Genomic DNA, 27,546 nt, shown 5'->3' with positions numbered 1-27,546 from the left:
TGTGCATGAAGTGTCCATGGAGACTAGAGGAGGGCACTGGATCTCCTAGAACTGGAGTTACATAGAGGCAGTGTGCCACTATGGTTCCTGGAGTGCTAGGAAGTAAACCTGGGTTCTCTGGAAAGTCAGCCAGTGCTCCCAAAAGATGAGCCATCTCTTCAATCCTGATTTTTTAAAAGTAATTAAAATGATCATTTTTGAATAATTTTATAGAATTAAGAATAAGTCTTCCAAGAAAGATGGTGGTGGCACAAGAATTTTACCAGCACTTGGGAGGCAGAGGCAGGTAATCTCTGTAAGTTTGAAGTCAGCTTGGCTACTAAGAGTTCCAGAATAGCCAGGGCTACACAGAGAGATCCTGCCTCAAAAAACAAAATAACAAAAGAATAAGTCTTCCTATGCCTTACCAGACTTAATATTCCCGTCATCTCTGCAGATGCCATTCCAACGGGTATACAATGATGTTGAGTGGATGTCACGGTTGTGCTTTACTTCTTCCTGTTTCTGATGAATCTTTTCCCAGTTTCGGACCAAGAACACATGATGCTTTAATATAAAGTTTCTGCAAGAAAAGAGAGGGGTGTTCCTTAATAATCCAGTAGGACTTTATTACATGCTCACTCTCCACTGCTGCTAAGTGACATAGGTAGGTGAGCAGAACAGTGACGAGACAGGGTTCCTGTATAACAGTCCTTGCTGTCAAGAACTAGTTCTGTAGACCAGGCTGGCCTCAAACTCCTAAGACCTGGGATTAAAGGTGTGCGCCATCACCGCCTGGCTGAGTTTGGAGCTTTTAATAAAGACAATTACAGAATTTGACGCTGGCAATTCACACTGGTTATCTGAGCACTTAGGGGACTCAGACTTGAAAGCCTACTTGGGTACTGGAGAGATGGCTTAGAGGTTAAGAGCACTAGCTATTCTTTTTTTTTTTTTTTTTTGGTTTTTCGAGACAGGGTTTCTCTGTGGCTTTGGAGCCTGTCCTGGAACTAGCTCTGTAGACCAGGCTGGTCTCGAACTCACAGAGATCCGCCAGCCTCTGCCTCCCGAGTGCTGGGATTAAAGGCGTGCGCCACAACCGCCCGGCAGCACTAGCTAGTCTTACAGAGGTCATGAGTTCAATTGCCAGCAACCACATGGTACCTCCCAGGTACCTATAATGAGATCTGGTGCCCTCTTCTGGCATACAGGCATGCAGAACATATGTACTATTTATACATAATAAATAAATAAATCTTAAAAGAAAAAAAAAAGAAAGCCTACTTGGGAAAGACAGTGTGACTTGCAAAACAACTAAATACCATTGTCCTATATTATCTTCAAACATTTGGTAAGAAAATAAATAAATGAGAAAGCAGAGGTTTTTGGAATGTTGTATAAATCTTGTTTTATTTATGGTCCTGAATTCACTATTATAGTCTAGGCTGAACTCAAATCGTGTAACCTTCTAGTTTCAGACTTCCAACTCCTAAGAGTACAGAAGTATACCAGAACATCCAGCTATTTATACAAACTGGGAGGTTCTGTTTATTTATTCAAGTCAGGCACGGTGGCACACTCCTTTATCCTAACACTGGGGAGGTAGAGGCAGGATGATCTCTGTGAGTTAGAGGCCAGCCTGGGCTACAGAGTGATGTCAAGAACAGAGAGGGCTGTTATACAGAGAAACCCTGTCTTGAAAACTAAACCAAACCAAACCAAACAAACAAATTCATTTATTCACAAATTTATTTTGAGATAGTCTCACTGTAGCTCTGGCTGATCTGAAACTCTCTATGTAGACCAGGCTGGTCTGAAACTCACAGATTTTGTCTGCCTCTGCCTCCCAAGTGTGAATTAAAGACATGCACCACCATACCCAGCCTATTTATTTTTATTTTATTTGTTTGAATGTTTTGTCTTCATGTACATGTGTGTAACATGCATATGCAGTGCTCATAGAGATTAAGAGAGGGCACATGCACACGCATGCATGAACATATATATGCAGTGCTCACAGAGACAGGAGAGGGCACCTGAACTTTCAGAACTAAGATTATAGGTAGTTGTCAGCTGTTGGATTGGTGATAGAAACCAAATCCTGAACCTAAGTAAAAAAAAAAAAATGCTCTTAACCACTAGCCACAGCTCTAGCCCTTCAATATATTTATTGTGAGTGTGTGTGTGTGTGTATGCACGTATGATATGCATATAGGCAGTGCGAGGGCCACAGTGACTACTTGGAGGTCACAGGACATCTTGTGAAGTCAGTTCTCTCCTTCCACTTTTATAAGGATTCTGGGGAATATAACTTAAATCACGAGGCAAGTGCATTTCCCTCCCTCCCTCCCTCTTTCTTTCTTTCTTTCTTTCTTTCTTTCTTTCTTTTTCTTTCTTTCTTTCTTTCTGTTTCTCAAGACAGCGTTTCTCTGTGGCTTTGGAGCCTGTCCCGGAACTAGCTCTGTAGACCAGGCTGGTCTCGAACTCACAGAGATCCGCCTGCCCGGAACTAGTTCTTGTAGACCAGGTTGGTCTCGAACCCACAGAGATCTGCCTGCCTCTCTGCCTCCCAAGTGCTGGGATTAAAGGCGTGCGCCACCACCACCCCGCTGTTTTTTGTTTTGTTTTGTTTTTTTTTTTTTCTCCTGAGCCATTTCAACAGCCCTGACTGTTATGATCTGTTGGCCTGGTATGTCACCTGGGTACCCTGTCCCTTTAAGAGACAAGCCCACCCACTCCCAACTTCCCTTCTGCAGGCACAAGCAGGCCTCCTCCAGCCTGAGCTCTCTCCCCTGAAGAGGTAACTTCTGCTATCTCTCTCCCTCTCTCTTCTTCCCCCTTCCCTTGTCCCTCCACAACCCACTGAGTAAACCCTATACCTAAACTCTCTTTGCATGGCTTATCTGTCTGTCTCTCACCCACTGCAGTTTCCCTGAGACCTCTGGTCACTGCCACCCCTTGTGCTACATCTGCCCATCGTGAGACCAATCCCCCACCACTGTATCTTTGAAAAAGAATAACACTGACTTTGAACATTTTTGTTTGTTTTGTTTCTTAGACAGGGTCGTTCTGTCTAACAGTTCTGGCTGTCCTGGAACTTGCTTTGTAGAACACTCTCACCTCAAACTCATAAAAAATCTGCCCGCCATTGCTTGACTGACTTTGAAATTTTTTTTCTGATAAATAGCTAATTCCTAAAATATTTTCTTCTTTTTCTATTTTGTACATTGTGAACATGTGTCTCTGCTAAGGCACTTTCTGATTGGTTTAATAAAGAGCTCAGCCGCGTGGTGGTGGTGCACGACTTTAATCCCAGCACTGGGAGGCAGAGGCAGGCGGATCTCAGGCCAGCCTGGTCTACAAGAGCTGGTTCCAGGACAGGCTCCAAAGCCACACAGAGAAACCTTGTCTCAAAAAACAAACAAACAAAAAGTATTCAAACCCATTGAGCCATCTAGCCATCTGACTAACTTCTTTCTTTCCTTTTGATAGGGATAGTTCTTATCAGAATAAGCAAGGGTTCTTAATTGCTGAGCCATCTCTTCTAGCCTGAAACTTAGTTTTCTTTCTTTCTTTTGGGAGACAAGGTCTTTATATGTAGTTCACTTCCAGAGTGCTGGCATTAAAGGTTTGTAGCCAAGCTTGCATCAAGCCTAATTTTTATTTATTTTTAAATTTTTATTTATCCATGTGTGTTTTATGTGACATGTATGAGCAGGAAACTTGAGGCCCTGGTTTAAAACATCAAAATGATACAGACATACAAATCAATGTTTTTTTCTCTATGTGTACTGCGGATCAAATTATGTAACTTCTACATGTTAGCAATGTATTGACTTATGACCACTTATATTATCATTTATTTATTTATTTGTGTGTTTATTTCCAGGTTCTATATCTTTTTTTAGATTTATTTATTATGTGTACAGTGTTCTGCCTGCATGTATGCCTGCAGGCCAGAAGGCAGAAAAAGGTCTTATTATAAAGGTTGTGAGTCATCTTGTAGTTGATGGAAAATAAACTCAGGACCTCTGGAAGAGCAGTCAGCGCTCTTAACCTCTGAGTTAAGCCCTATTTCTAGATTCTCATTATTTGACTTTGACTGGCTTATAGAGAGGGTTGGTCTAAAACTTGCAGAGATTCATCTGGTTCTGCCTCCAACTTTAATGCCTTAGTGCTGGCATTAAAGGCATGCACTACCATGACTAGTTCCTACATTCTTTTTTTTTTTTTAATTTTTATGTGTATGGCTGTTTTGCCTGTATGCATATTTGTGCTCCACATATATGCTCCGAGCCTGTGAAGGTCAGAAAAGGTCATTATTTCCCTCGGAACAGGAATTACAAATAGTTGTGAGCCACCATATGGGCATTAGGAACTGAACCGGGGTCCTCTGGAAGAGCAGTAAGTGCTCTTAACCACTGAGCTATATCTCTAGTCCCTTATATTCTTTTTTGAGACAGGATGAGGTGGTCTGAAAGAATATGGCCCCTAAAGGGAGCAGCACTATTAGGAGGTGTGGTTTTGTTATAGTAGGTGTGGTCTTGTTGGAGGAGGAGTGTCATTGAGAGAGAGGGCCTTGAGAAGTCTCCCATGCTCAAGTTACTCCCAGGACACAGACCATTTTCTGCTGCTTCCAAGATCATTCAGCTACTCCTCCAGCACCCTGTCTGCCTGCATAGCGCCATGTCCCACCACTATAATGAACGGAACCTCTGAAACTGTAAGTCGACATCTCAATTAAAGGTTTTCCTTTATGGGGGCTGGAGAGATGGCTCAGACTGACTGTTCTTCCAGAGGACCTGAGATCAATTCCCAGCAACCACATGGTGGCTCACAACCATGGTGGCTCACAACCATCTGTAATGAGACCATGCGCCCTCTGACCTGCAGGCATACATGGAGGCAGACTTTCTATACATAATAAATAAAGTCTTTAAAAAAAAGGTTTTCCTTTATATGAGTTAACATGCCATGTTGTCTCTTGACAGCAATGGAAGCCCTAAATAAGACACTGTCACCGTGATAAAGCACCAGAAACAACCTAGGGAGAAAGGGCTTATTGGGCTACAGGTTACAGTTCGTCATCAGAGGGAGCCATGGAGGACTGCTGCTCACCGGCTTGCTTCCCATGGCTCACTCCCTCACTCCTGCTTTTTTATAGGAAACAGGATCCAGGTGTATGCCACCGCCCCAATCAAGTGCTTTCCTTTGTAAAAGTTACTGTGACTGGGCAGTGGTCACACGCCTTTAATCCCAGCACTCCAGAGGCAGGGGAGGCAGAGGTGAGTTCTCTGTGAGTTCGAGGTCAGCCTGGTCTACAAGAGCTAGTTCTGGAACAGGCTCCAAAGCTACAGAAAACCTTGTCTAGAAAAAACAAAACAAGGCAAAAAAGGAACCCTGTGTAGGCAGCACTCTCGGCCGGCCAGTGGTTCTCAACCTTCCTAATGCGTTAACCCTTTAATATAAGCCGGGCGGTGGTGGCACACGCCTTTAACCCCAGCACTTGGGAGGCAGAGGCAGGCGGATCTCTGTGAGTTCGAGACCAGCCTGGTCTACAAGAGCTAGTTCCAGGACAGGCTCCAAAACCAGAGAAACCCTGTCTCGAACCCCCCCCCCCCCCAAAAAAAACCAAAAAAAACAAAACAAAAAAAAAAAAACCTTTAATACAGTTCCTAATGGTTGTTGTGACCCCAACCATAAAATTATTTCATTGCTATTTCATAACTGTAATTTTGCTACGGTTATGAATTATAGTGTAATACGTGTTTTCCAATGGTTACTGTGGTTATGGTGTTTCTTCATAGCAATAAAAACTCTAACCAAGACACAGGGTTTCTCTGAGTAGCCCTGGCTGTCCTTGAATGTGCTCTGTAGACCAGACTGGCCCCAAACTAGAGCTCTGCCTGTTTAAGTCTCCTGAGTGCTGGGACTTTTAGTCTGCACCTTTAGGCTGCACCACCACCACCTGTGCTCCCTACATTAATTTCTTTTCTTTTCTTTCTTTCTTTCTTTCTTTCTTTCTTTCTTTCTTTCTTTATTCTTTTGGTTTTTTGAGACAAGGTTTCACTGTGGCTATGGAGCCTGTTCTGGAACTAGCTCTTGTAGACCAGGCTGGCCTCGAATTCCCAAAGATCCACCTGCCTCTGCCTCCTGAGTGCTGGGATTAAAGGTGTGCATTAATTTTCTTTTTAAAGATATATTATGTGTAGTGTTCTGCCTGCATGTATACCTCCACTGCAGGCCAGAAGAGGGCACCAGACCTTAATACAGATGGCTGTGAGCCACCATGTGGTTGCTGGGAGTTGAACTCAAGTCCTCTGGAAGAGCATCTAGTGCTCTTAACCTTTGGGCCATCTCTCCAGCCCATAATTCCTATTTATTTATTTAGTATACAATATTCTATCTGTGTGTATGCCTGCAGGCCAGAAAAGGGCACCAGACCCCATTACAGATGGTTGTGAGTCACCATGTGGTTGCTGGGAATTGAACTCAGGACCTTTGGAAGAGCAGGCAATGCTCTTAACCTCTGAGCCATCTCTCGAGCCCCCCAGCCCATAATTCTTCAAGGATGGTATTATATAGTAGTTGGTCTAACAACTATAGCAATAATTATGCAGTGATAAATATGGTATGAGATGTTTATAATACCTGTAGAATAAAATGAAAATATCTTTGAATGTTGGTAACAAAGTCATGGATATTGCTAATTTTTTTTTTTTGAGTCAGGATCTCATGTAGCCCAGATTGGCCCTGATCTCAATATAGCCAACGATGGCCTTGAACTCCTACTTTCCTGTTTCCATCACTACAGGTATTGTACCACCATGCTCGGCTTAAATTTCTGTTTAAATTATACACAGCTGGGTATGGTTTCTATGTGTTCCTTATTTTTTCATTGAGCTATATACAAGTATGATTTTTAAACATATACCTACCTTTAATCTCAACACTTGGTGGCAGAGGCAGGTGGATCTCTGAGTTTGAGGAAAGCCTGGTCTATAGAGGGAATTTTAGGTCAATCTTAGCTACACAGTGAGATCCTGTATAAAAACGAAAACAAAAGCACACACACCTTTCCTATAATTGAATTAAGATCTCACGTAGAGGGCTGGAGAGATGGCTCAGTGGTTAAAGAGCACTGGTTGCTCTTCCAGAGGTTCTGAGTTCAATTCCCAGCACTCACATGGTGGCTCACAACCATCTGTAATGAGATCTGGCACCCTCTTCTGGTGTGCGGGCATACATGGAGGCAGAATGTTGTATACATAATAAATAAATCAAAAAAAGTCATTGATTTAAAAAAAAACAACAACAACAAAACATCTCATGTAGAAAACAAACCAAATTCATGAAGTTCAGCATATTTTAAGTTGACAAGCAAGTCACATAAAACTTTTTCCAACACATATAACTTTTTAAAGTCGTTTAAAAATAACTCAATATTAAAAACCATACCTCTCTCTATTGGACATTGGCTTCATCTGTAATTGTGGAGTCAATCTTGTTGGGGTACTGATGTTTTCACTGGGCTCTTCAGAGGGATGGCCTCTCTAAAAATTCATGTGGGTGACAGCACAATGAGAAACAAAAAGAATAAATCAGATCTCCCCTCTGAAATTGTAAAGCCAACGTTAAGACGCAACCCTGTGGTGAACCTTATTCTAGGAAGTGCCTGAAGGGGACTCAGAGCAGCGGTTAGGGAAACCCATGAGATCATGATTCACCCTTTTCTTCAGCTTGTGTTTAGACTTCCTCTTCTCTTTCGACCGTCCATACTTTTTATGTGTGCTCACAGGCTGGCTGCTTTTATGGCTAGTGAGTCCATTCACCCGCTGACTTTTGCCTCCGATGATTCCTCTACATTTCTCAAAACCACATTTACAAAGTTGCTGTAAGGAAAGAGAATATTTTTTTAACCCTGTATATATCTTTTTTATAAGTTCACAGAGGGTGTGCCCTAAGGACTTGGATCCCTAAAGTTTTAAGCATGAATCAAGGACTTTAAATGCAAACATGCAAATAGTCAACTGAAATATATTCTGGTGGCCCATCCCTATAATCTTAGCATTTGGTAGATGGAGTCAGGAAGATCTGGAGTTTACTCTACAACACAGCATATCTGAGAGAAGCCTGACTCCAACAAACCAGAAGGAAGAAAGAGGAAAGGAGGAAAGGGAGGGAAGTGACTGATTAGAATCACTGAAGTAATGATGCACGCCTATAATCTTGGCACTCTACAGGTAAATCACAACACCCAAGGCTACAAATTAAGTTTGGGGATCAGCCTGGGATACCTCAGACTGGTCACAAACCAATCAACCCACAGGCCAAAGCAAATATAAAACCTAAGAATACTGGCACATGCTATCACCCTACTTGGAAGGAAGGAGAAGGACTGCTTCAGGTGCGAAATCAGTCTAGTCAACACAGCAAGTTGTAGTCTTGCCAGGGGCTATATATAGAAAGACCCTATCTCAAAAAAAAGAAAAGAAAAAAAATTAAAAAAAAAAGACATGAGTAAAGAAAAGAACAGCAGCAGAACACTGTGGTCTCCGGAGTTCTCAAACAGTGGGACCTACATCTTAAGAGTGAAGAACGGTCTTCTTCAATGTGACTCTCAATGGCTCCCTCTTGAATTCAAATTCCTACCTGTTTTTCAACATTGAAGGAATGGAAGTTGTAGTCATAGGTGAGCTCAGTCCCAGCCGGCACATCCTTAAGCGCATAGAGTCCAATACGGTACACTCCATTAACAGACCTAGAGAAAAGGACAAAATTCTAAGTTGGGATTTCTCATCACTTGTATGTGACCCAAGTACCCCACCACTGAACTACAGCCTTGTTCCTTTCCTTTTATATATTTTCGAGAGTCTTCTGTCATCATGCTTTTAATTCCAGCACTCAGGAGCAGAAGCAGGCAGATCTCTGTGAGCTCTAGCCCAACCTAGTCTACAGAGTGAGTTCTAGAATAGGCAGAGTGATGTGAGAAACCCCTACCTAGACCTCACACCCCGAAAGAAAAAGAAGTATTATTGTGTAGCCCCAGCTGGCCTGGAACTCACTCTGTAGATCAGGCTGGCCTCAAACTCAAAGAGATCTGCCAGTCTCTACCTTAAGTGCCTAGATTAAAGATGAACAGCAACAAGTCCAGCTTATTACTATTATTATCATTATTATTTGGCATGGTCTCATGTAGGAGCTTATATTGACCTCAACCTCACTAGGTAGTCAAAGATAACCTTGAACTTTTGGTCCTCCTGTCTCCACCTCCTGGGTGCTAAGATTACAGGCCCATGTTATCACATGGGATTTATGAGGTGCTGGTGATTGAACCTAGCCAGGCCTCTGTGCACGTTACACAATCAATCACTCTTTCAGCTGAGCTTTATCCCCAGCCTCAAATTCCTGGTGATCTATCCTCTTGCTTCAACCTCCCCAGTGGTGGGATTACAAACGGTTTGGCCTTTGAGTGAATATCTCTCTTCTCCCACATTCCTGCTGCCCCCAAAAGGATACTTTTTGTAGATCTAGTTTTTTTGAACTCTTCATGGAGACAAGACTGGCCTTAGCTCACAAATAGTCTCCTGACTTTGCCTCTGAGTGCACCACGAACACTGAAGAGCTCAGCCCAGATAAGGACTACACAGTGAGACACCATCTCAATCAATCAAACAAAAACCTCAACCAAGCGCTGCCCCCAAGACCAAAGAGTGGTAGCACTTTTTTCTATTTCCATCTTTCTGTGGCAAAGTATGATGCTCAGGCATATAAGGCCAGCCTTGGCTATAGAGAAAGTCTGAGGACAGCCTAGAACTTCCTCAACAAACAAACAAACAAACAAACAAACAATAAGAGAGAACTGCCTAGTACAGTTGAGGTTCTCGGTTCAATCCCTAGGAAATAAAACAAATCCACACTACACAAAACTGAAAGATATTAAAGCAAGCAAATCCTCCCCTGTGCCACAAATCTTGAGTACATACCTTCCTGAGTTCTTACTGATCTATGTACCTGTATACTCTCTCAGAAAGCGCCTAAGTCAGTACCTATGCCATAAAAGATCTGTATTTTTCTGATATTTACCACTATGTATTAGCTTTGTCTGTTTTGTATTTCAAATAAATGGAATCAGATAATATAATCTTTAAAAAGAAATATCCTTATTTTATGTGTATGAATGTTGTACCTGTATGCCTGTGGAGGTCAGAGTAGATACTGGATGCCATGGAACTGGAGATACAGATACAGATGGTTGTGAGCCACCATGTGGGTGTTGGGAACTGAACCCAGGTGTATGTGTGTATCTCTGTGGGAGGGGTGTATGCCGTGTGTCTACGTAGAGGTACCGCAGAAGCCAGAACACTGCATAAGGTTCACAGGAGCTTGTGCCACAGCTAGTTCTAACCTGCATGGTTGCTAGAACTGAACTCCATTCCCTTCAATAGCAGCAAGGACTCCTAATGGCTGAGTCACCTCCTCAGCCTTCTCCCCCCCACACCCCCCGCCCCTTTTTTCAAGACAGGTTCTCTTTGTGCATCCCTGGCTGTCCTGGAACTTGCTCTGTAGACTAGGCTGAATTCAAACTCAGAGTTCCATCTGCTTCTGCCTCCAAAGTGTTGGGATTAAAGGCATGCACCATCACTACCAGGGCCCTTGCATTTTTGATTGTTTCAGATAGGACCTCACTGTGCAGCTATGGCTGGTCTTGAATAGAGATCTCTACCTGCCTCTGCCTGATTAAAAGTGCATATCACCAAGCCCAGCAATTTTTTTTTTTAAGACAGGGTTTTTCTATCTAACAGCTCTGGTTATCCTGGAACTTGCTTTGTATACCAGGCTGGCCTTGAACTCAGAAATCAGCTTGCCTCTGTGGTGCAGAAATTGTGGAAATGGCCAACCAATGACTGGCCCAGCCTGAGACCCATGCCACAAGAGTGAGCCCACATTGCCTGGAGTGCTAGAGACCTAGGATAGAAACAAACACAACTGGAGGAAAAAAAAGGTCAATGAAACGATGCCTAATGATATTCTACTATACTCATACATTGGTAACTATCCCAAATTGTCACCAGAAGAGCTTCATCCAGCAACTGATGCAGAGACCCACAGTCAAACAGTAGGCCGAGAGGAATCCTACTGCACGAGCCGGAGGGGCCAAGGACACCACAAGGAAACTCACAGAAGCAACTAATCTGGGCACACAGGAACTCAGAGTCTGAACCAACAACCAGAGAGCCTGAATGGGGCTGAGATAGCCCTCTGTATATATGTGACATTGTGTTTTAAATATATAATTTTTTTTTCATTTTACATACCAACCATGGTTGAGTGTGCCCTCCCCTCCGCTGCTCGTTGTTTAGTCTTCTTGTGAGACTCCTAACAGTGGGAGCAGGGGCTGTTTGGCTGGCTTTTGGGAACCTATTCCTTATACTGGGTTGCCTTGTCCAGCCTTGATACAAGGGAAGTGCTTATTCCTACTGCAATTTGATATGCCATGCTTTGTTGACACCCACGGGAGGCCTGCCACTTTCTGAACAGAAACAGAGGAGTGGATCGGGGGAGACAGAGGGGAGGTTTGTAGGGGGAGAAATGAGAGGTGAGGAGGGGAAATAGCAAAGGCAGCCAGGATATAAAATAAACAAACTTGAAAAAAAAAAGTGTGCCACCACTGCCAGACCCTGTACTTTTTGTTTCTTTGAGATGACGTCTCACTAATGTAGCTAACACCCAGGCTGGCCTGCAATTTACTATCCTTCTGCCTTAGCTTCCTAACTACTCAGATCAAAAATGTGCGCCATCACACCTGCCTTTAAAATTTTTTTTAAATATTTATTTATTTATTATGTATACAATATTCTGTCTGTATGCCTGAAGGCCAGTTGAGGGCACCAGACGTCTTTTTTTTTTTTTAAATATGTATTTATTTATTTATTTGTTATGTATACAACATTCTGTCTGTGTATGCCTGCTGGCCAGAAGAGGGCACCAGACCCCATTACAGATGGTTGTGAGCCACCATGTGGTTGCCGGGAATTGAACTCAGGACCTTTGGAAGAGCAGGCAATGCTCTTAACCACTGAGCCATCTCTCCAGCCCCAGACGTCTTTACAGTCTTTACAGATGGTTGTGAGCCACCATGTGGTTGCTGGGAATTGAACTCAGGACCTTTGGAAGAGCAGGCAATGCTCTTAACCACTGAGCCATCTCTCCAGCCCGTGCCTTTAAAATTTTTAACTGATCTTTCTCTGTGTGTGGCATGTAAATGTCATAAACTATACATGGAGGTCAGAGGACAACTTGTGGGAGTCAATTCTGTTTTGTCCTCCAACCCCACCCCACCATGTGGGTCTCCTGGACTGAACTTAGGTTTGACAGCAAACATCTTTACCCACTGAACCTACACCCTGGTCTTAGTATGTACACTTGTATACCCAGTCTCTTTCACTCAGTGTCACACTGAATTGCATACATCAGTTTGTACCTTTACACATTGGATAGTTTTCCACTCAAGTTAAAAAAAAACCACCATACTTTCTATACCTATTCTACTGCTATTGACAAACTGTAGTTAATAGTTACAATACAAATCTTTCAGGGCATGTGATGTTGCCTACCTGAACCTCAGCACCTTGGAGACTAAAGTAGAAGCATCTTGATTTTCAGGTTAGCCTAAGATACATAGTGAGACTCTTGCAAAAAGAAGAGAAAACACAACAGAGTTTTATGTGTATATTCTTTACATGTCTTCCATCCCCCCTTTAATTTACTTTTTCATTAGTTTAAATTCACAAGGGGTATAAAACATCATGAATTCTGCATTCAATGGCCTCTACGGGAAGGTTGCTTCAGAATTTGGCATATAATATATATGATTCCAGATTACCTTTTCCCAGATTCTTTTGTTTTTATTTGGTTAACAAAAAGGAGTTATTGTGAGTTTGAGGCTAGCCTGGTTCATAAGTTCCACAACTTCAGGGCTATGTAAAGAGACCTTGTCTCAATCAATCAATCAATCAATCAACCAACCAACAAACCAATCAATCAATAAATAAAGGCAGGCCCTCATTATGGCTCTGAGACATTGTTTATAGCCAGCAATAAATAAATAAATAAAGGAAGGCAGGCCCTTATTATGGCTGAGACACTGTTCATAACCAGCAATAAATAAATAAATGAATGAATGAATGAATGAAGGCAGGCCCTCATTATGGCTGAGACACTGCCATAGAAGTCCTGCTCTCAGCAGCCCCTACAGGTGTCAAGACTGATCAAAGAGCTATACATGCCTTGAACATACCTAATAATTTTTGAAGGCCATATTCTTAGACCAGGAATAGAATGGGGTCCTGGGTTTTTAAGAGGCAATGATATACATTTAAAGAAGTTACAACAATTACAATTCATGAGCACTTCAACATTAATCCTACTGCTCTATCCTTTTTTGTTATACTTGTTCTCTCTCACTCTGTAGACCAGGATTGCCTGGAAGTTACAACAGCGATCGGCCCACCTCTACCTCCTGAGTTCTGCGATTGAAGGCATGTGCCACCATGTCTAGTTGCTTTAACATTATTTCATGGACGTTTTGTAATGTCAGTCCTTAGTTCTAGACATTTTGGAGGGTAGGTACTGGTCTTAAAACCTGGTATCAAATCCATTGTCTATTTTTTACTTAAGGTTTCATGAAGCCCAACCTGTCCTTGAACTTCAGACTCTTGGTATATCTGTCTCCATCTCGAGTGTTGGGATGACAGGTGTATTTTACTACATCTAGTCTATCTTTCAGTGACTATGAGCACTTGAGCCCTTGCGGCTTGCTTGTGGAACCTAAGTTCAGTTCCTAGCATGCAAGTTAGGCAGCTCCAGCTCAGCTCAAGGGATCTGACACCTGTCTGGACTCTTTGAGAGCTTACACATACTCTAACATATACACAAATACCACCCTTTCTTTTAAGAAAAAGTATTGTCTTCTTGATTTTATAACTCCCGAGTAAAAATCAGTCCTTTCTCAGATAAACACATACAAATAAATATGTTGAGTATGCCCATATTTATTATTTACTTATCGTTCTTTTTGTGTATCTGTGTGCAGATAACTATGTGCCACAAACCATATGCTGGCATCAGGGATCTGCTAGTGGGAGTGAGTTCTCTCCTTCCACCATGTAGGTACCAGGGACTAAACTCAGTTCTTAGGCTTGACAATACTCACCTTTACATGCTGAGCCCTCTTGCTGACCCACTTTAATTGATTTAGGCTTATGTATTAGCTTTTGTGTGTATGTATACATACGTGTAAAGTCCAGAAGCTGACAATCCTGTGTCCTCCTCAATTGTTTGTCCTCACTTTTTGAAGTTGAAACTTACTAAGTGGTTAGATTGCCTTAACCAATGAACCACAGACATCTTCCTGTTTCTACTTCCCCAGTAGAGATTACAGGTGTACACCATGACACTCAGCTTTTACAGGAGCACCAGAGATTAAACTCAGGTTCTAATGGAAAGCACTTCACCAAAAACATCCTGTCTGCCGAGTTACCTCTAACCCCCAGCTTTTAGCATCCTGGTTTATTTGGCATCTAGAATTTCCACTTCTTGCTTCAGTGTCCTAAGCACTAAGATTACAGGTATATACCAGCAAACCCAACACCTTGAATTTCTTTTCTTTACTTTTAAAATTTTTAAAAAATATTTATTTACTTATTTATTATGTAAACAATATTCTGTCTGTGTGTATATCTGCAGGCCAGAAGAGGGCACCAGATCTCATTACAGATGGTTGTGAGCCACCATGTGGTTGCTGGGAATTAAACTCAGGACTTTAGGAAGAGCAGCCAATGCTCTTAACCACTGAGCCATCTCTCCAGCCCTCTTTTAAAATTTGTTGAGACAAGGTTTCTCTGTGTAGCCCTGGTCTGGTTATCCTGGAACTTCCTTTGTAGACAAGGCTGACCTCGAACTCACAGAGATCTGCCTGTCACCGAATCCTGAGTGCTGGGATTAAAGTTCACTACTAGCGCCCAGCTCACCTTGTATTCTTTAAATTAAGAAAGATTTTTGGTTTTTAGGTTTATCTGTGTGAATGTATGCCATGTTTGTGCAGGTCCTGGGAAAAGCTGGCAAAGGGAGCTGTTCTGCAACAGTAGTAAGTATTCTTAACTGAGGCATCTATCCAGCCCCACCTAAATGGTATTCTTTTTCCCCCTAAAAACAATTTATTTTTATTTTATGTGGACTGGTGTTTTGCCTGCATACATGTCTGTGTGAGGGTGTCAGACTGCCAATGGGGTGATGGGAAAAGCACCCAATGCACTTAACCACTGAGCCATCATCTATCTCTCCAGCCTTCTAAATGGTATTCTGTTGATGAACAAAACTGTGTTTACAGGGATGTGCTGGATTATTTTATATTAACTTGATATAAGCTAAAGTCATCTTGTTTGAGAAAAGACCCTCAATAAAAAGAAAGCATCCAAAAGATTGAACTGTAGTCAAGCCTGGAGGGCATTTTTTAAGTTAGCGACTGATAGGAGGACCCAGTCCATTGTGAGTGGTGCCACCCCTGGGCTGGTAGCCCTGGGCTCTTAATAAAGGAGCCCGAACAAGCCATGCTGAGCAAGTTAGTGAGCAGCACCCTCCATGGCCTCTGCATCAGCTCCTGCCTCCAGGTCCCTGCCCTGCTTGAGTTCTTGCTCTTGCTCCTTTTGATGATGAACGGAGTGACATAAACCCTTTCCTGCCTAAGTTGCATTGGTCATGGTGTTTCATCACAGCAGTAGCAGCCCTAACTAGGATAAAGGGTGAGATCAGACTTAGGGCTGTCTTAGTTGTGAGGAGAGTGCTCTTAAAAATCAATCCACCCCACTCTTGAGTATTTGAGACAGTTTACTACATAGGCCAATATGTCCGAGTATAGACATGTGTCACCATGCTAAACTTTAGAAATATTAATTTTATCAAACTGAAAAAAATTCAGTTTGAAAAAAGCATGGTCAGTCCTTTTTGAGGTATTTATACCTACCTACCTTCTGTATCTCCCAAGTCCAAGAAAACAGCCTGCGCCATCTTTCTGGAAACTTACTATCACATGTGTCTTAGGACAGAAAACTATTAAAGGTCTGAAATTTGGTTAAGTCCTTACTTTTTTTTCCCCATCTAGTTTCTTTTGTTTTCTTCTGTGTTTGCCCTGCATTAATTCATATATAACTTACCATCTTAAAATTTTTGGACAGGGTCTTACTCAGATGAGTCTGCTTTCAACCATTTTTAAAAAATAAATTAATTTTATTTTTTATCTCTATGGGTGTTTTGCTACAAGTATATATGCACCACATGCATGCCTGCTGCCTGCAGAGGCCAGAAGTGAGTGTCAGATCCCTTGGAAATAGAATTACAGATTACTGAGTACCACATGGATGCTGGGACCCAAATGCCAGTCACCTGGAAAAGCAGCCAATGCTTTTAAGCACTGAGCCATCTCTTCAGGCCCATGGCTCTCACCTCGTCTCTTCTTGTCAGTGCTGGGCTGGAATTAAAGGCATGTACTAACATGCCCAGACGAGTTTTATATATATGTTAGCAATGGGCTTGTCAAAAATAAAATGATTTATATTTGAACTTATAGGTCAACTTGATAGCACGACATTAAATTTTTTTATGTATGTATGTATTATGTATGTATGTATGTATGTATGTATACAGGAGGAGGCCAGAGGCATCAGATCCCTGAGCTGGAGTTACAGGAAGATGTGAGCTGTTTAGTATGGGAACTGAGTTGTAAACATTCTTAACCACTGGGTTAATTCTCCAGTGCCTATTATAATTTTTAAAAATATGGACTGTTTAATTAATTTGCATGACATCTTTAAGCAAAGCCTACATTAATCTTCTATCATTCCAATTTTAGTATGTATGCTGCTGAAATACTATTACTTTCTTTTATATTATCTTATGTTTAAGGTGTATATATCTGCTACAGTGTCTATAGAGGTCAGAGAACAACTTTCAGGAGTTGGCTCCCATCTTCCAATTAGGAGAAATGAAACTAAGGATGTTTGGCTTTGATAATAAATGCCTTTATCTACTAGCCAGCCCTATTTTTCACTCAGAAACATTGTTTTGCATACATGCATATGTGATGGTAATCTCCAGTCCCTCTTCTCTCCTCCCTATTGACTGGCTCCTGGAATGTATAGGATCTCTCACTGAAAGCAAGATCACTGACTGGCTGGGCTGGTTGGCCACCAAGCTTCTCGGAATCTGCCTGTCTCCACTTACCCGGTGCTAGTCACAAACCATGTACCACCATGCCTGGGTTTTGACATGGGTGCTAGGGATGCGTCAATAGGTTCTCATATCTGTGTACTCTAGTAACCAAGGTTATTTCCTTAGCCACCCTCCCCTGCTTTTTTTTTTTTTTTGAGTCGGTGTCTCACTACATAACTCAAACTAGTCTCAAAATTTGTAGTGGACGAGTAGATATGAAGATTGATACCTAGCCCTTGAATAAGACCTATCTGTTCATAAAGTTTTGTTTGGTGGATCTTACCACAAAGGTCTAACTTTCTTTAGATCTATTTTTAGATTTTAAGGACTTTTACTTTTCTAGTACTGAATATGTATGAGTGTTCGGCCTGCGTGTATACATATACGTGTGCCATATAGGTGCTTGGTACTCCCTAAGGTCAGAAAAAGGTGTTGGCTCCCTTGGGACTAGAGTCATAGACCATCGTGAGCTGCTGCATGGGCAATGGCCAGTTCCTCTGGAAGAATAGTCAAGTGACTGCTGATCCAAATCCTAGCTTTAAGAAACTAGTCTTTTTTTTTTTTTTTAAATTTTTAAAAAAGATTTATTTAGCTGGGCGAAGGTGGCGCACACCTTTAATCCCAGCACTCAGGAGGCAGAGGCAGGTGGATCTCTGTGAGTTCGAGACCAGCCTGGTCTACAGAGCTAGTTCCAGGACAGGCTCCAAAGCCACAGAGAAACCATGTCTCAACACCCTCCCCCCCAAAAAAAGATTTATTTATTTATTACGTATACAATGTTCTGCCTGTATGCATGCCCGCATGCCAGAAGAGGGCACTAGATCTCATTACAGATGGTAGTGATCCACTGCGTGGGTGCTGGGAATTGAACTTAGGACCTCTGAAGAGCAGCCAGTGCTCTCAACCTCTGAGTCACCTCTCCAGCCCAATGAAGTTATTATAAAGATGTAAACTCACAGGATGGCTAGCCTCTGCTAGGATTAAATGAGTGTACCTATACTTGTACTCAGCTGTCTTTATGTGTACGGACATAGAGGAGTGTATATCCTGTGTGTGCAAGTAAGTGCCTTTGAAGGTCAGAAAGGGACACTGGATTCTCTGACGTGAGTGACGGGAACTGAACTTGGGCCCTCTTCAGTCCAAGCGTTACCTTGCACTTGGTTGTTAGCACACTGGAAGTGGAAAACAGTCCGAAATCTCCACGTCTACAATCACTATCATTTGGAGTACAGGACAACTTTGACCTTCTGATCCCTTACCTCCACTCCTGAGCGCTGGGATTATAGAGCTGTGCCACAATGTGTGGTCTATGAGTTGCTGGGGATCAAACCTAAGGCTGTGGACATTCTAGGCAAGCACTATACTGTTTGGCCTGTATTTCAGTCCCGGGTAATTTCTATTTTGTTGGTATGGGTTCTTTGAGGCAGCGCCTTCCTAAGAATCGCAGGTGTGCACCCCATGTAAACTGCTGGGTGCACAGGTCTCTGCATCCCATTCCGTTTTTCCCTCTCGTTTTTCACTGCATCATTTAGTTAGGGCCTTCACTACAAAGGGGAATTCAAGTTGTTGACAAAAATCTTTAAAGTTGTCAGGTTCTTTATTTTTGTTTATTGAACATGTATGAATTGTGCAACTTTATTATGAGTGCAGCACATGAAGATCTCAGAGGACAATTCCAGAGAGTTAATACTCTTCTATCACAATTTGGGTCCTACGAACTGAATGAAGGTCTTTCAGGCTAGGTGGCAAATGCCTTTACCCAATACGCCATTTCACCATAATGATAGCCCTAGTCCCCACCATTTCGAAAATGGTCTCCTGTACCAGTTTAGACTTGAATTACATAGAGGAGGAGCAGAACCTCAAGGCAAGGTCTGACTGCAAGATGGCTCAGTGGGTACAGACAATTGCTACCAAGCCTGGTGACTTGAGTTCAGTCCCTAGGACCCACACGGTAGAGAGAACTGATGTCTAAAAAGTAGTACCCTGACACCCACACGTGCTCTGTGCCATCAGTATGCATACACGATAACAAATAAACAAACACACAAATTAATGAAAACCTCACTGTCACCATCAGTTAAATGGAAAGCTCAAGGCCAGCCTGGGATACAGGGAATCCTATCTAAAAACAAATAAAAAAATAAACAAAAAGTATACCTAAGTGTTATTAGTAAAGATATGGGTCTCAAATTTCTTTTGGTACATGATTTTAATTCTAGACTCAATTTCTTAAGGTATATATTCCGAGTTTCTAGTTATGATATCATTTTTGAGAAAATGTGTTATTCCCTTGTCTTCTAACTTTTCCTAAATAAAGGTATTTAGAGCTGGGTGTAGTGGCATATACCATTAACCTCAGCACTTGGGAAGGTATATCTCTGTGACTACAAGGCCAGCCTGGTTTACATACTGAGATCCAGAAAATCCAGGAGATCCTGTCTCAAAAATCCAATAAATAAATTTAAAAAAAAATCTCAAAGCTATGCCAAGTAGTGGTGGTGCATGCCTTTAATCCCAGCACACAGGAGACAGAAGCAGACAAAATCTCTGAGTTCAAGGCCAGACTGAAGAGCAAGTTTCAGAATAGCTGAAAAACCCAGTCATGAAAAAAAACAAAAACCAAAAAAAAAAGAGAAAGAATTTAAGAAGAATCCATTAATTCATGATAAGCATGAGGTCACATGATTTTAATCCCAGCACTCAGAGGAGGCAGAGGCAGGGGGAATCTCTGCATGTTCTAAGACAGCCTAGTCTAGAGAAAGACCATATGTCAAACAAAGATGTTCACTCTCGTATCCAGTTCATTTTATTATTATTTTTGAACCATTTATTTTTTATTTGGGCATGTGTATATGTGTGTGCATGTGTGTGTCATAGCACACATGTGGAGGTAGGGGACAATTATTGGGAGCCTTTTTTTTCCTTCTACCATGTGGGAAAATCTACGGGAACACGGATCAAATGTCAGGGTTATCAGGCTTGGTAGAAATTTAGGAATCATCCAAACTGCCTAGCAGATGAGGGAGGGGGACTTGATTGGGGGAGGGGGAGGGAAATGGGAAGCGGTTGCGGGGACGAGGCAGAAATCCTTAATAAATAAATAAATTAAAAAAAAAAAGAAATTTAGGAATCATCTTTACTAGCTGAGCAGCCTCACTGTCCTTTTGCTCTTTCTGTTTGTTTTCTTTTTGTGTTAGTCTTTCACTTTACAGAGCTAGGGATGAAGTCCAGCTTTTGTGCTTGCTAAGCAAGGGCTCTACCACAGAGCTCCATCTCAAGTCTCTCAACTTCTGAAATGTTTGCTATGTTTTGTTTACATAGGGGTGCGGATTTTGTGGATGAAAATTATTACTCACTTAAAACCTGTATTTTTGTGTATGTGAATTACACCTTAATTTAATAAAATTCATGAAATAAAAAAGGTGAAGCTGTTCTAACTGCGTGTGAGTCCATGTGCATGCCACAGTGTGTGTGTGTGTGTAGGTCAGAAGACAGCTTGTGGGACTTGGATCTCTTCTTCCACCATGTGGGTTCTGGAACTATCAAATTCAGATTGTCATGGGAGGTGAGAGGAATCTTACCCTCTGGAGCTGGAGTTATAGGGAGTTGTAAGGCCTCCAAAGTGGATGCTGGGAACCACACTCAGGTCCTCTGCAAGAGCAGCGGATACTCTAAACCACTGGTCACCCTGCCTTGGCTTTCTGAGGGAATGGAACGCAGACATGTCCCATGTATGTATGTGTCTGTGTGTTGGCATGTGCATGCGAGGGCAGGTGCCAGCAGAAGCAGAGCTAGAACTGCAAGTGCTAGGTATTAAACTCTGTCCTCTGGAAGAACTCTCCACTGTTAACCATCTCTCCAGCCCTTCAATGCCTCTTTGATAAAATTCTTTTCCTTCTCAATTAGATTTGACCATTTAAGACAAAGAACCTCATTTCACCTCTTTTTTTTTTTTTTTTGGTCTCTTATGATAAATCTACTGGAGGAAGTAAGTTTGAAATATAGCCTGGCTAAATAAAATGACATATATACAACGTGGTTACTTAACATACAATAAGCATTCAGTAAGTACTTTAGGATCAGTATTACACAACTGCTCTATTTTTCTGGTAGGAGTAGTCAAGATAACCTAAAGAAACAGCAAACGCTTACTCTTCCTGAAGGACTTGGTAAAATGGAACTTCCCAAGATGCTGTGTGTAAACTGCATGATAGCAGGAGATGAACCTCTGGTGCCCTTGATACCTACCGTTCTGCACACTTCAATTCACCTTTCTATGCTTTCTTACCATTTCTGCATTTCACAATTTGGGTCACAGCTGTGGTTGATGAATCTGGCCTCATTTCCCATGCGATAACTGTCAATCACCATTCCGCTATCCAGGTTCAAACAGTAATGGTCACTGTGATTATGATACTGTTCAATCATTCTGTTCCTGAAGAAGAGAGAAATAATCAAAAACCGATCACTGATTAAACTGGAGGGCAGCTATTCTCCCCACCACACTATTGATACCAAATCACTAATGATTAAAGTAACATAAAAGTTCACTTCTTTAATTCACTATCCTCACCTTGCAGAATCATCATTTTATCAGAATTTCATTTACCTGAATTCTTGTTCGCTGACAACTTCCCCTAAGTATTCTATGATGAACTGGCCAGCTTTCAGGGATTCCTTGGTTCTAATTCCCCAACCTTTTTCTTCAGCTCGAAATCGTTCCAGACATTGCACCCACTCATGCCTCTGTATCCTCTGGTTACAGCACTGCTCACCACAGGGGCAAGTATTAGGGGAACACTCAGCAAAGATCATTCTAGAAAATAATAATTGTAGTCAATTTACCAAATATATTTTTACTGCACATATTTTATACCATCAAATTATTTTCAAATTTACTCCATGAAACAACTTTAACAAGAGTAGGTAAGTATCCAATATGAAAATGATATAATTCAAAAGTTAACTTTCATTATTTTGGAGTTGGATCACAGATGATGCTTCACATAAAACTGCCAACCCTCTAGTTTTTCTGATGAGATTGGATGCCTTTAGGGTGTTATGATCGCAGACACTCCAGACTTCCTGTTGCTGTTCTCGTTCGTTTTTGAGTTTTTCAAGACAAGATTTTTTCTTTGTATTCCTGGATGTTCTGGAATTCTGTAGACTAAGCTAGACTCAAACTCAAGGATCTACTTGCTTCTACCTCCTGAGTGCAGGGATTAATGGTGTGCACTAACATATTTTATGTTACATGAGTGTTTTGTCTGCATGTATGGATGTGCACCATGTGAGTGCTTTGTGCATGCAGAAGCCAGGAGGGGGCCCTGGAACTGAATTTATGGATGTTTGTGAACCACCATGTAGGTTCTGGGAACTCTGTTCCCTGCTAAGAGCAACAAGTAACTCTTAACCACCGAGATGGTGGGCAAGATGGATAAGTGGGATAAAGGTCCTTGCTGTATTCGCTTGCTGATCCAAGTTGACTACAAAGATAGGAGAAAGAATCAACTCCACAGAGTTCCCATCAGCTGACCTCTATAAGTGCCCTGAGGCAAACATGCCCACACATATATACATTATATACAACAATAACAATTTCTAACTCTGGAAGGAATGGCTAGCTGGAGAATCACACTGTGTGGTCCAGTCCTCTTGTCTGCCTTCCTAGCTGTTGGAATTCTAGACATGCATCACCACACCTTTAAAAATTTCTAGATCTGCCGGGCGGTGGTGGCGCACGCCTTTAATCCCAGCACTTGGGAGGCAGAGGCAGGCGGATCCCTGTGAGTTCGAGACCAGCCTGGTCTACAAGAGCTAGTTCCAGGACAGGCTCCAAAACCACAGAGAAACCCTGTCTCGAAAAACCAAAAAAAAAAAAAAAAAAAAAAAAAAAATTTCTGGATCTTTTGATTTTTAAAGATTGCGTGTATGAAGCCGGGCAGAGGTGGTGCGTGCCTTTAATCGCAGCACTTGGGAGGCAGAGGCAGGTGGATCTCTCTGAGATAGAGGCCAGCCTGGTCTACACAGTGAGTAAGTTCCAGGGCAGCCAGGACACAACTTTAAATAATATCAACATATAAGACAAAGACACATGTTAGATAGCTTCATTTAGTGAAGAATTTATCATGGGTTAATTGAAAAATCTAAGTAGGTATCTATTCAATAATACCTTTGATTTTCCTTACATACTAATGCATCTATCACCTTCATCTTATCATCTGTCACACTATTTCTTTGTAGTGAACAGCCTCCCACGACACTCATTTGACAACATTTTTTAATTAGGGTTATTTTCTTTTTCTTTTTAAAGATTTTTATTTATTATGTATATAGGTTTCTTTTTTTCTTTTTTTTTTTTTTTTTTGGTTTTTTGAGACAGGGTTTCTCTGTGGCTTTGGAGCCTGTCCTGGAACTCGCTCTGTAGACCAGGCTGGTCTCAAACTCACAGAGATCCGCCTGCCTCTGCCTCCCGAATGCTGGGATTAAAGGCGTGCGCCACCATCGCCCGGCTATAGGTTTCTTCCTTCATGTATCCTGCAGCACAGAAGAGGACACCAGATCTCAGTACAGATGGTTGTGAGGCACCATGTGGTTGCTGGGAATTGAACTCAGGACCTCTGGAAGAGCAGCCAGTGCTCTATTCCTCTGAGCCATCTCTCCAGCCACCTTAGGGTTATTTTCTAGTAGTGGTTTAAGTGAGAGGTTTGTTAGGACTGAATATAGGCCAGCATGTGAAAAATAAAAGTAATACCTATGACAATAAAAATGATACAAAGGCATCAATGTATTTAATATGGCAAATGTTCAAATGTCAATTTGTGGTTACATTTTATTATTATTATTATTTAATTATTTATTTATTGTGTATGCAGTGTTCTGCCTGCATGTATAATTGCAGGCCATAAGAGGGCACCAGCTCTCATTATAGATGGTTGTGAGCCACCATGTGGGTGCTGGGAATTGAACTCAGGACCTTTGGAAAATCAGGCAGTGCTCTTAACCTCTGAGCCATCTCTCCAGCACCCTTGTGGTTACATTTTAAAGCAACTTGGTCCCATCTTATTGTTCTGGTGTTGCTAGGACAGCTCAGGATCTTGCCAGTGAGACTCACTCCTGGCTTAGCTCCTTCTTTTCTATGTCCTTAGGAGTAAGAAAACTGCAAAAAGCCAACAACATATAAAGGATAAATAGTAGACAAAAAAAAATTAAATGAGGGCTGGAGAGATGGCTCAGTGGTTAAGAGCATCGCCTGCTCTTCCAAAGGCCCTGAGTTAAATTCCCAGCACCCACATGGTGGCTCACAACCATCTGTAATGAGGTCTGGTGCCTCTTCCGGCCTGCAGACATACACACAGACAGAATATTGTATACATAATAAATAAATATTTAAAGAAAAAAATTAAATCAACGAAATTCTCAAAATTTACAAAAAGGAAGATAGATAAACCAAAACTGATTATAAGAAGCAACAATTGGGCCTGGAGGGATGGCTCAGCCGTTAAAGGCTAGGCTCACAACCAAAAATATAAGAGTTCGGTTCCCAGCACCCACGGCTGTCCCTCCAGGTACCAAAAAAAAAAAAAAAAAAAAAAAAGAAGCAACAATTGCGGGGGGGGGGGGGGGGGGGGGGAGGTGGTGGTGCACACCTTTAATCCCAGCACTCGGGAGGCAGAGGCAGGTGGATCTCTGTGAGTTTGAGGCCAGCCTGGTCTACAAGAGCTAGTTCCAGGACAGGCTTCAAAGCTACAGAGAAACCCTGTCTCACCTCCCACCCCCAAAAAAACAAGAAGCAACAATTAAGATGCTAGAAAGATGGCTCAGGGTTATGAGCACTGGTGGCTCTTGCAGAAAACCTGACTTCTAGTTCTGGAGTATTACACATCCTCTTCTGGCCTACAAGGGTAATCAATCACGTATTCGGTGTGCATACATACATACATGCAGAAAAAACATTCACATACATAAATAAAACTTAATTTAAATAATGTAAAACAGCCACAATTATGCCAAAATATTTTACATTGTTTTAAAATTTGCCTCCAGCCGGGCGGTGGTGGCGCCTTTAATCCCAGCACTTGAGAGGCAGAGACAAGCGGATCTCTGTGAGTTCGAGACCAGCCTGGTTTACAAGAGCTAGTTCCAGGACAGACTCCAAAACCACAGAGAAACTCTGTCTCAAAAAAGCAAAAAAAGTAAAATAAAATAAAATAAAATTTTCCTCCACAACTCCACTCAAGGATGGGGTTTCTCCACTTGGATTATAGTTGTCTTGAAAAGACAGGGTTTCTCTGTGTAGCTCTGGCTGTCCTAGAACTCATCCTGTAGACCAGGCTGCCCTTGACCTGAAAATCCATTTGCCTCTTCATCCTGAGTGGTGGGATTAAATGCACGTACCACCATCTCCTTCAAAAACATACTTACTTTTAAAATTCAATATGTATCCTTAGTTGGTCTGTTAACTTGCTATATGTAGACCAATAGTCTCCGCCTATGCCTCACAAATGCAAGGGTTACTTACAGGTAGGTGTTCAGCACCATGCCCAGCTAATTCATGACATTAAAAAAAATTATATGGGAATATGAGCAATCAATTTGAGGAGGACCCCAGCTTAGAGTCCTAGTAATAGTGGATAAGTAACCTAAACTGGTCATCTTCCTATGACCAAATTGGTGCCTCGACCAATTGTTATCAGAAAGGTGTTATCCATCAGCTGATGGAGGCAGATGCAGAGACCTATAGCCAATCATTAGGTGAAGCTTGGAATCCTGCAGAGGAGAAAGGAGCGTAGGAGCCAGAGGGTCTCAATCAGCTAACCTGGGCTCACAGAGATTGAACTGACAACCAGGGGGCCTGCATGAGGACAACCTAGGCCTTCTGCATGTTTGATATTGCTGGACAGCTGTCTCTTTTACTGGCTTCTGGGACCTTACTTCTCATATTGGGTAACCTTGCCCAGCCATAATACATAGGAAGGTGCTTAGTCTAACTGCAACTTGATATGCCATGTATTATTGACACTCATAGGAGACCTGACCTTTCCTGGATGGAGACAGAAGAGGAAATTGGGGGTTAGGAGAGAGAGGATGAGGCAGAGGGACTGGGAAGAAAGAATTGAGGAAAGGCTGTGGCCGGGACGTAAAATAAATAGTTTTTTAAAAAAAATAAATAGTTTTTAAAAAATTAACTTTTTAATAATTTAAAAAAATTTTCTTTTTCTTTTTTTATATGTATTTTGCCATATGTGAACAATGTGCATGTCTGGTACCCAAGGAAGTCAGAAGAGGGTATCAGAAACCACTGCAACTGGAGTTACAGGTTCTTAACCTCTGAGCCATCTCTATAGCCCTGCTAATGTCTTTTTGCTTCGTTTTATTTTGTTGTTTTGAGATAGAATTTCTGTATGTAGGCCTAGCTGTACTAGATTCACTTTGTAGACCATGCATGCTTCTGCCTCTCAAGTGCTGGAATTAAAAGTGTACACCACAACCGACCATCTTTACTTAGGGCAGGTGAGATGGCTTATCTGTTTTGTTTTGATTCTTGAGACAGGGTTTCTCTGTGACACCTTTAATAGTAAAACACTGAAAATAAATTAGATGTCTAAAAGAGATAAGGCCAACTTTGTGGTCTATCAACTTGATGGATGATAGCAAACGCTTGTAGACTACAGTATGTATTTAAAGTATTTGTGAGTAGCTGGGCATGGTTATTAACATAAGGTATGAGACTTTCACACACACACACACACACACACACACACACACACACACACACGTTAGAAAACCAAGGCAAAAAGATTGTTTGGAGTTTGAGGCCAGTCTGGGCTACATAGTGAGAACTAGCACAGATTTAGAAAAAAGATAAGGTCCTATCTCAAAAATAAAATAAAAACAACAAAATACTGGGAATGAAAAAAGTCACTACTACATATGCACTGATACTGGGAGATGGCTCAGTGGTTAAGAGCATTGCTTGCTTGCTGCTCTTGCTAAGGATGGGGTTCAATTAGAAGAAAATGCAATGTCTTCTCATCTGTCAGTTCCTGTATGCATGTGGTGCACATAAACTCACAGGCATATATACACAGACAAAAATAAGTAAACAAATCTTTTCTAAAAACCCACCATCTGTACCTTCATTATCAATAATATATAAAACTATACTTATATATTATATCTATGTATGGCAATATAAGCCAGGAAAGATTCCCAACTGGCATGTTAAAACTAATTCCTCCAGCTGACAGTGGAGCTGACCTCGGGCATGGGGAAGCAGTTGTCTTTGGCTATTGG

General features: G+C 41.8%; 1 protein-coding gene across 5 annotated transcripts in view; it reads right to left on the bottom strand.

The window, feature by feature from the left end:
* Ash1l (ASH1 like histone lysine methyltransferase) overlaps nt 1-27,546 on the bottom strand; it is a 162,365-nt gene that overhangs the window by 29,400 nt on the left and 105,419 nt on the right. For all 5 annotated transcript variants that reach the window (XM_041655483.1, XM_041655482.1, XM_041655484.1 and 2 more), the window contains 6 exons: nt 21,860-22,066; nt 21,539-21,685; nt 8,632-8,740; nt 7,707-7,871; nt 7,438-7,532; nt 408-562 (listed from right to left, as the gene is read on the bottom strand). In XM_041655483.1, coding sequence (XP_041511417.1) covers nt 408-562; nt 7,438-7,532; nt 7,707-7,871; nt 8,632-8,740; nt 21,539-21,685; nt 21,860-22,066 — 878 coding nt within the window. The remainder of the gene's footprint in view (nt 1-407; nt 563-7,437; nt 7,533-7,706; nt 7,872-8,631; nt 8,741-21,538; nt 21,686-21,859; nt 22,067-27,546) is intronic.

This window comes from Microtus oregoni, unplaced genomic scaffold, assembly GCF_018167655.1.
Source record: "Microtus oregoni isolate MIOR12 unplaced genomic scaffold, Mior012 000007F_ref0000211, whole genome shotgun sequence".
Taxonomy (NCBI): domain Eukaryota; kingdom Metazoa; phylum Chordata; class Mammalia; order Rodentia; family Cricetidae; genus Microtus; species Microtus oregoni.
Note: the sequence above shows the minus strand (reverse complement) of the source record. Positions and strands in the feature narration are given on the sequence as shown.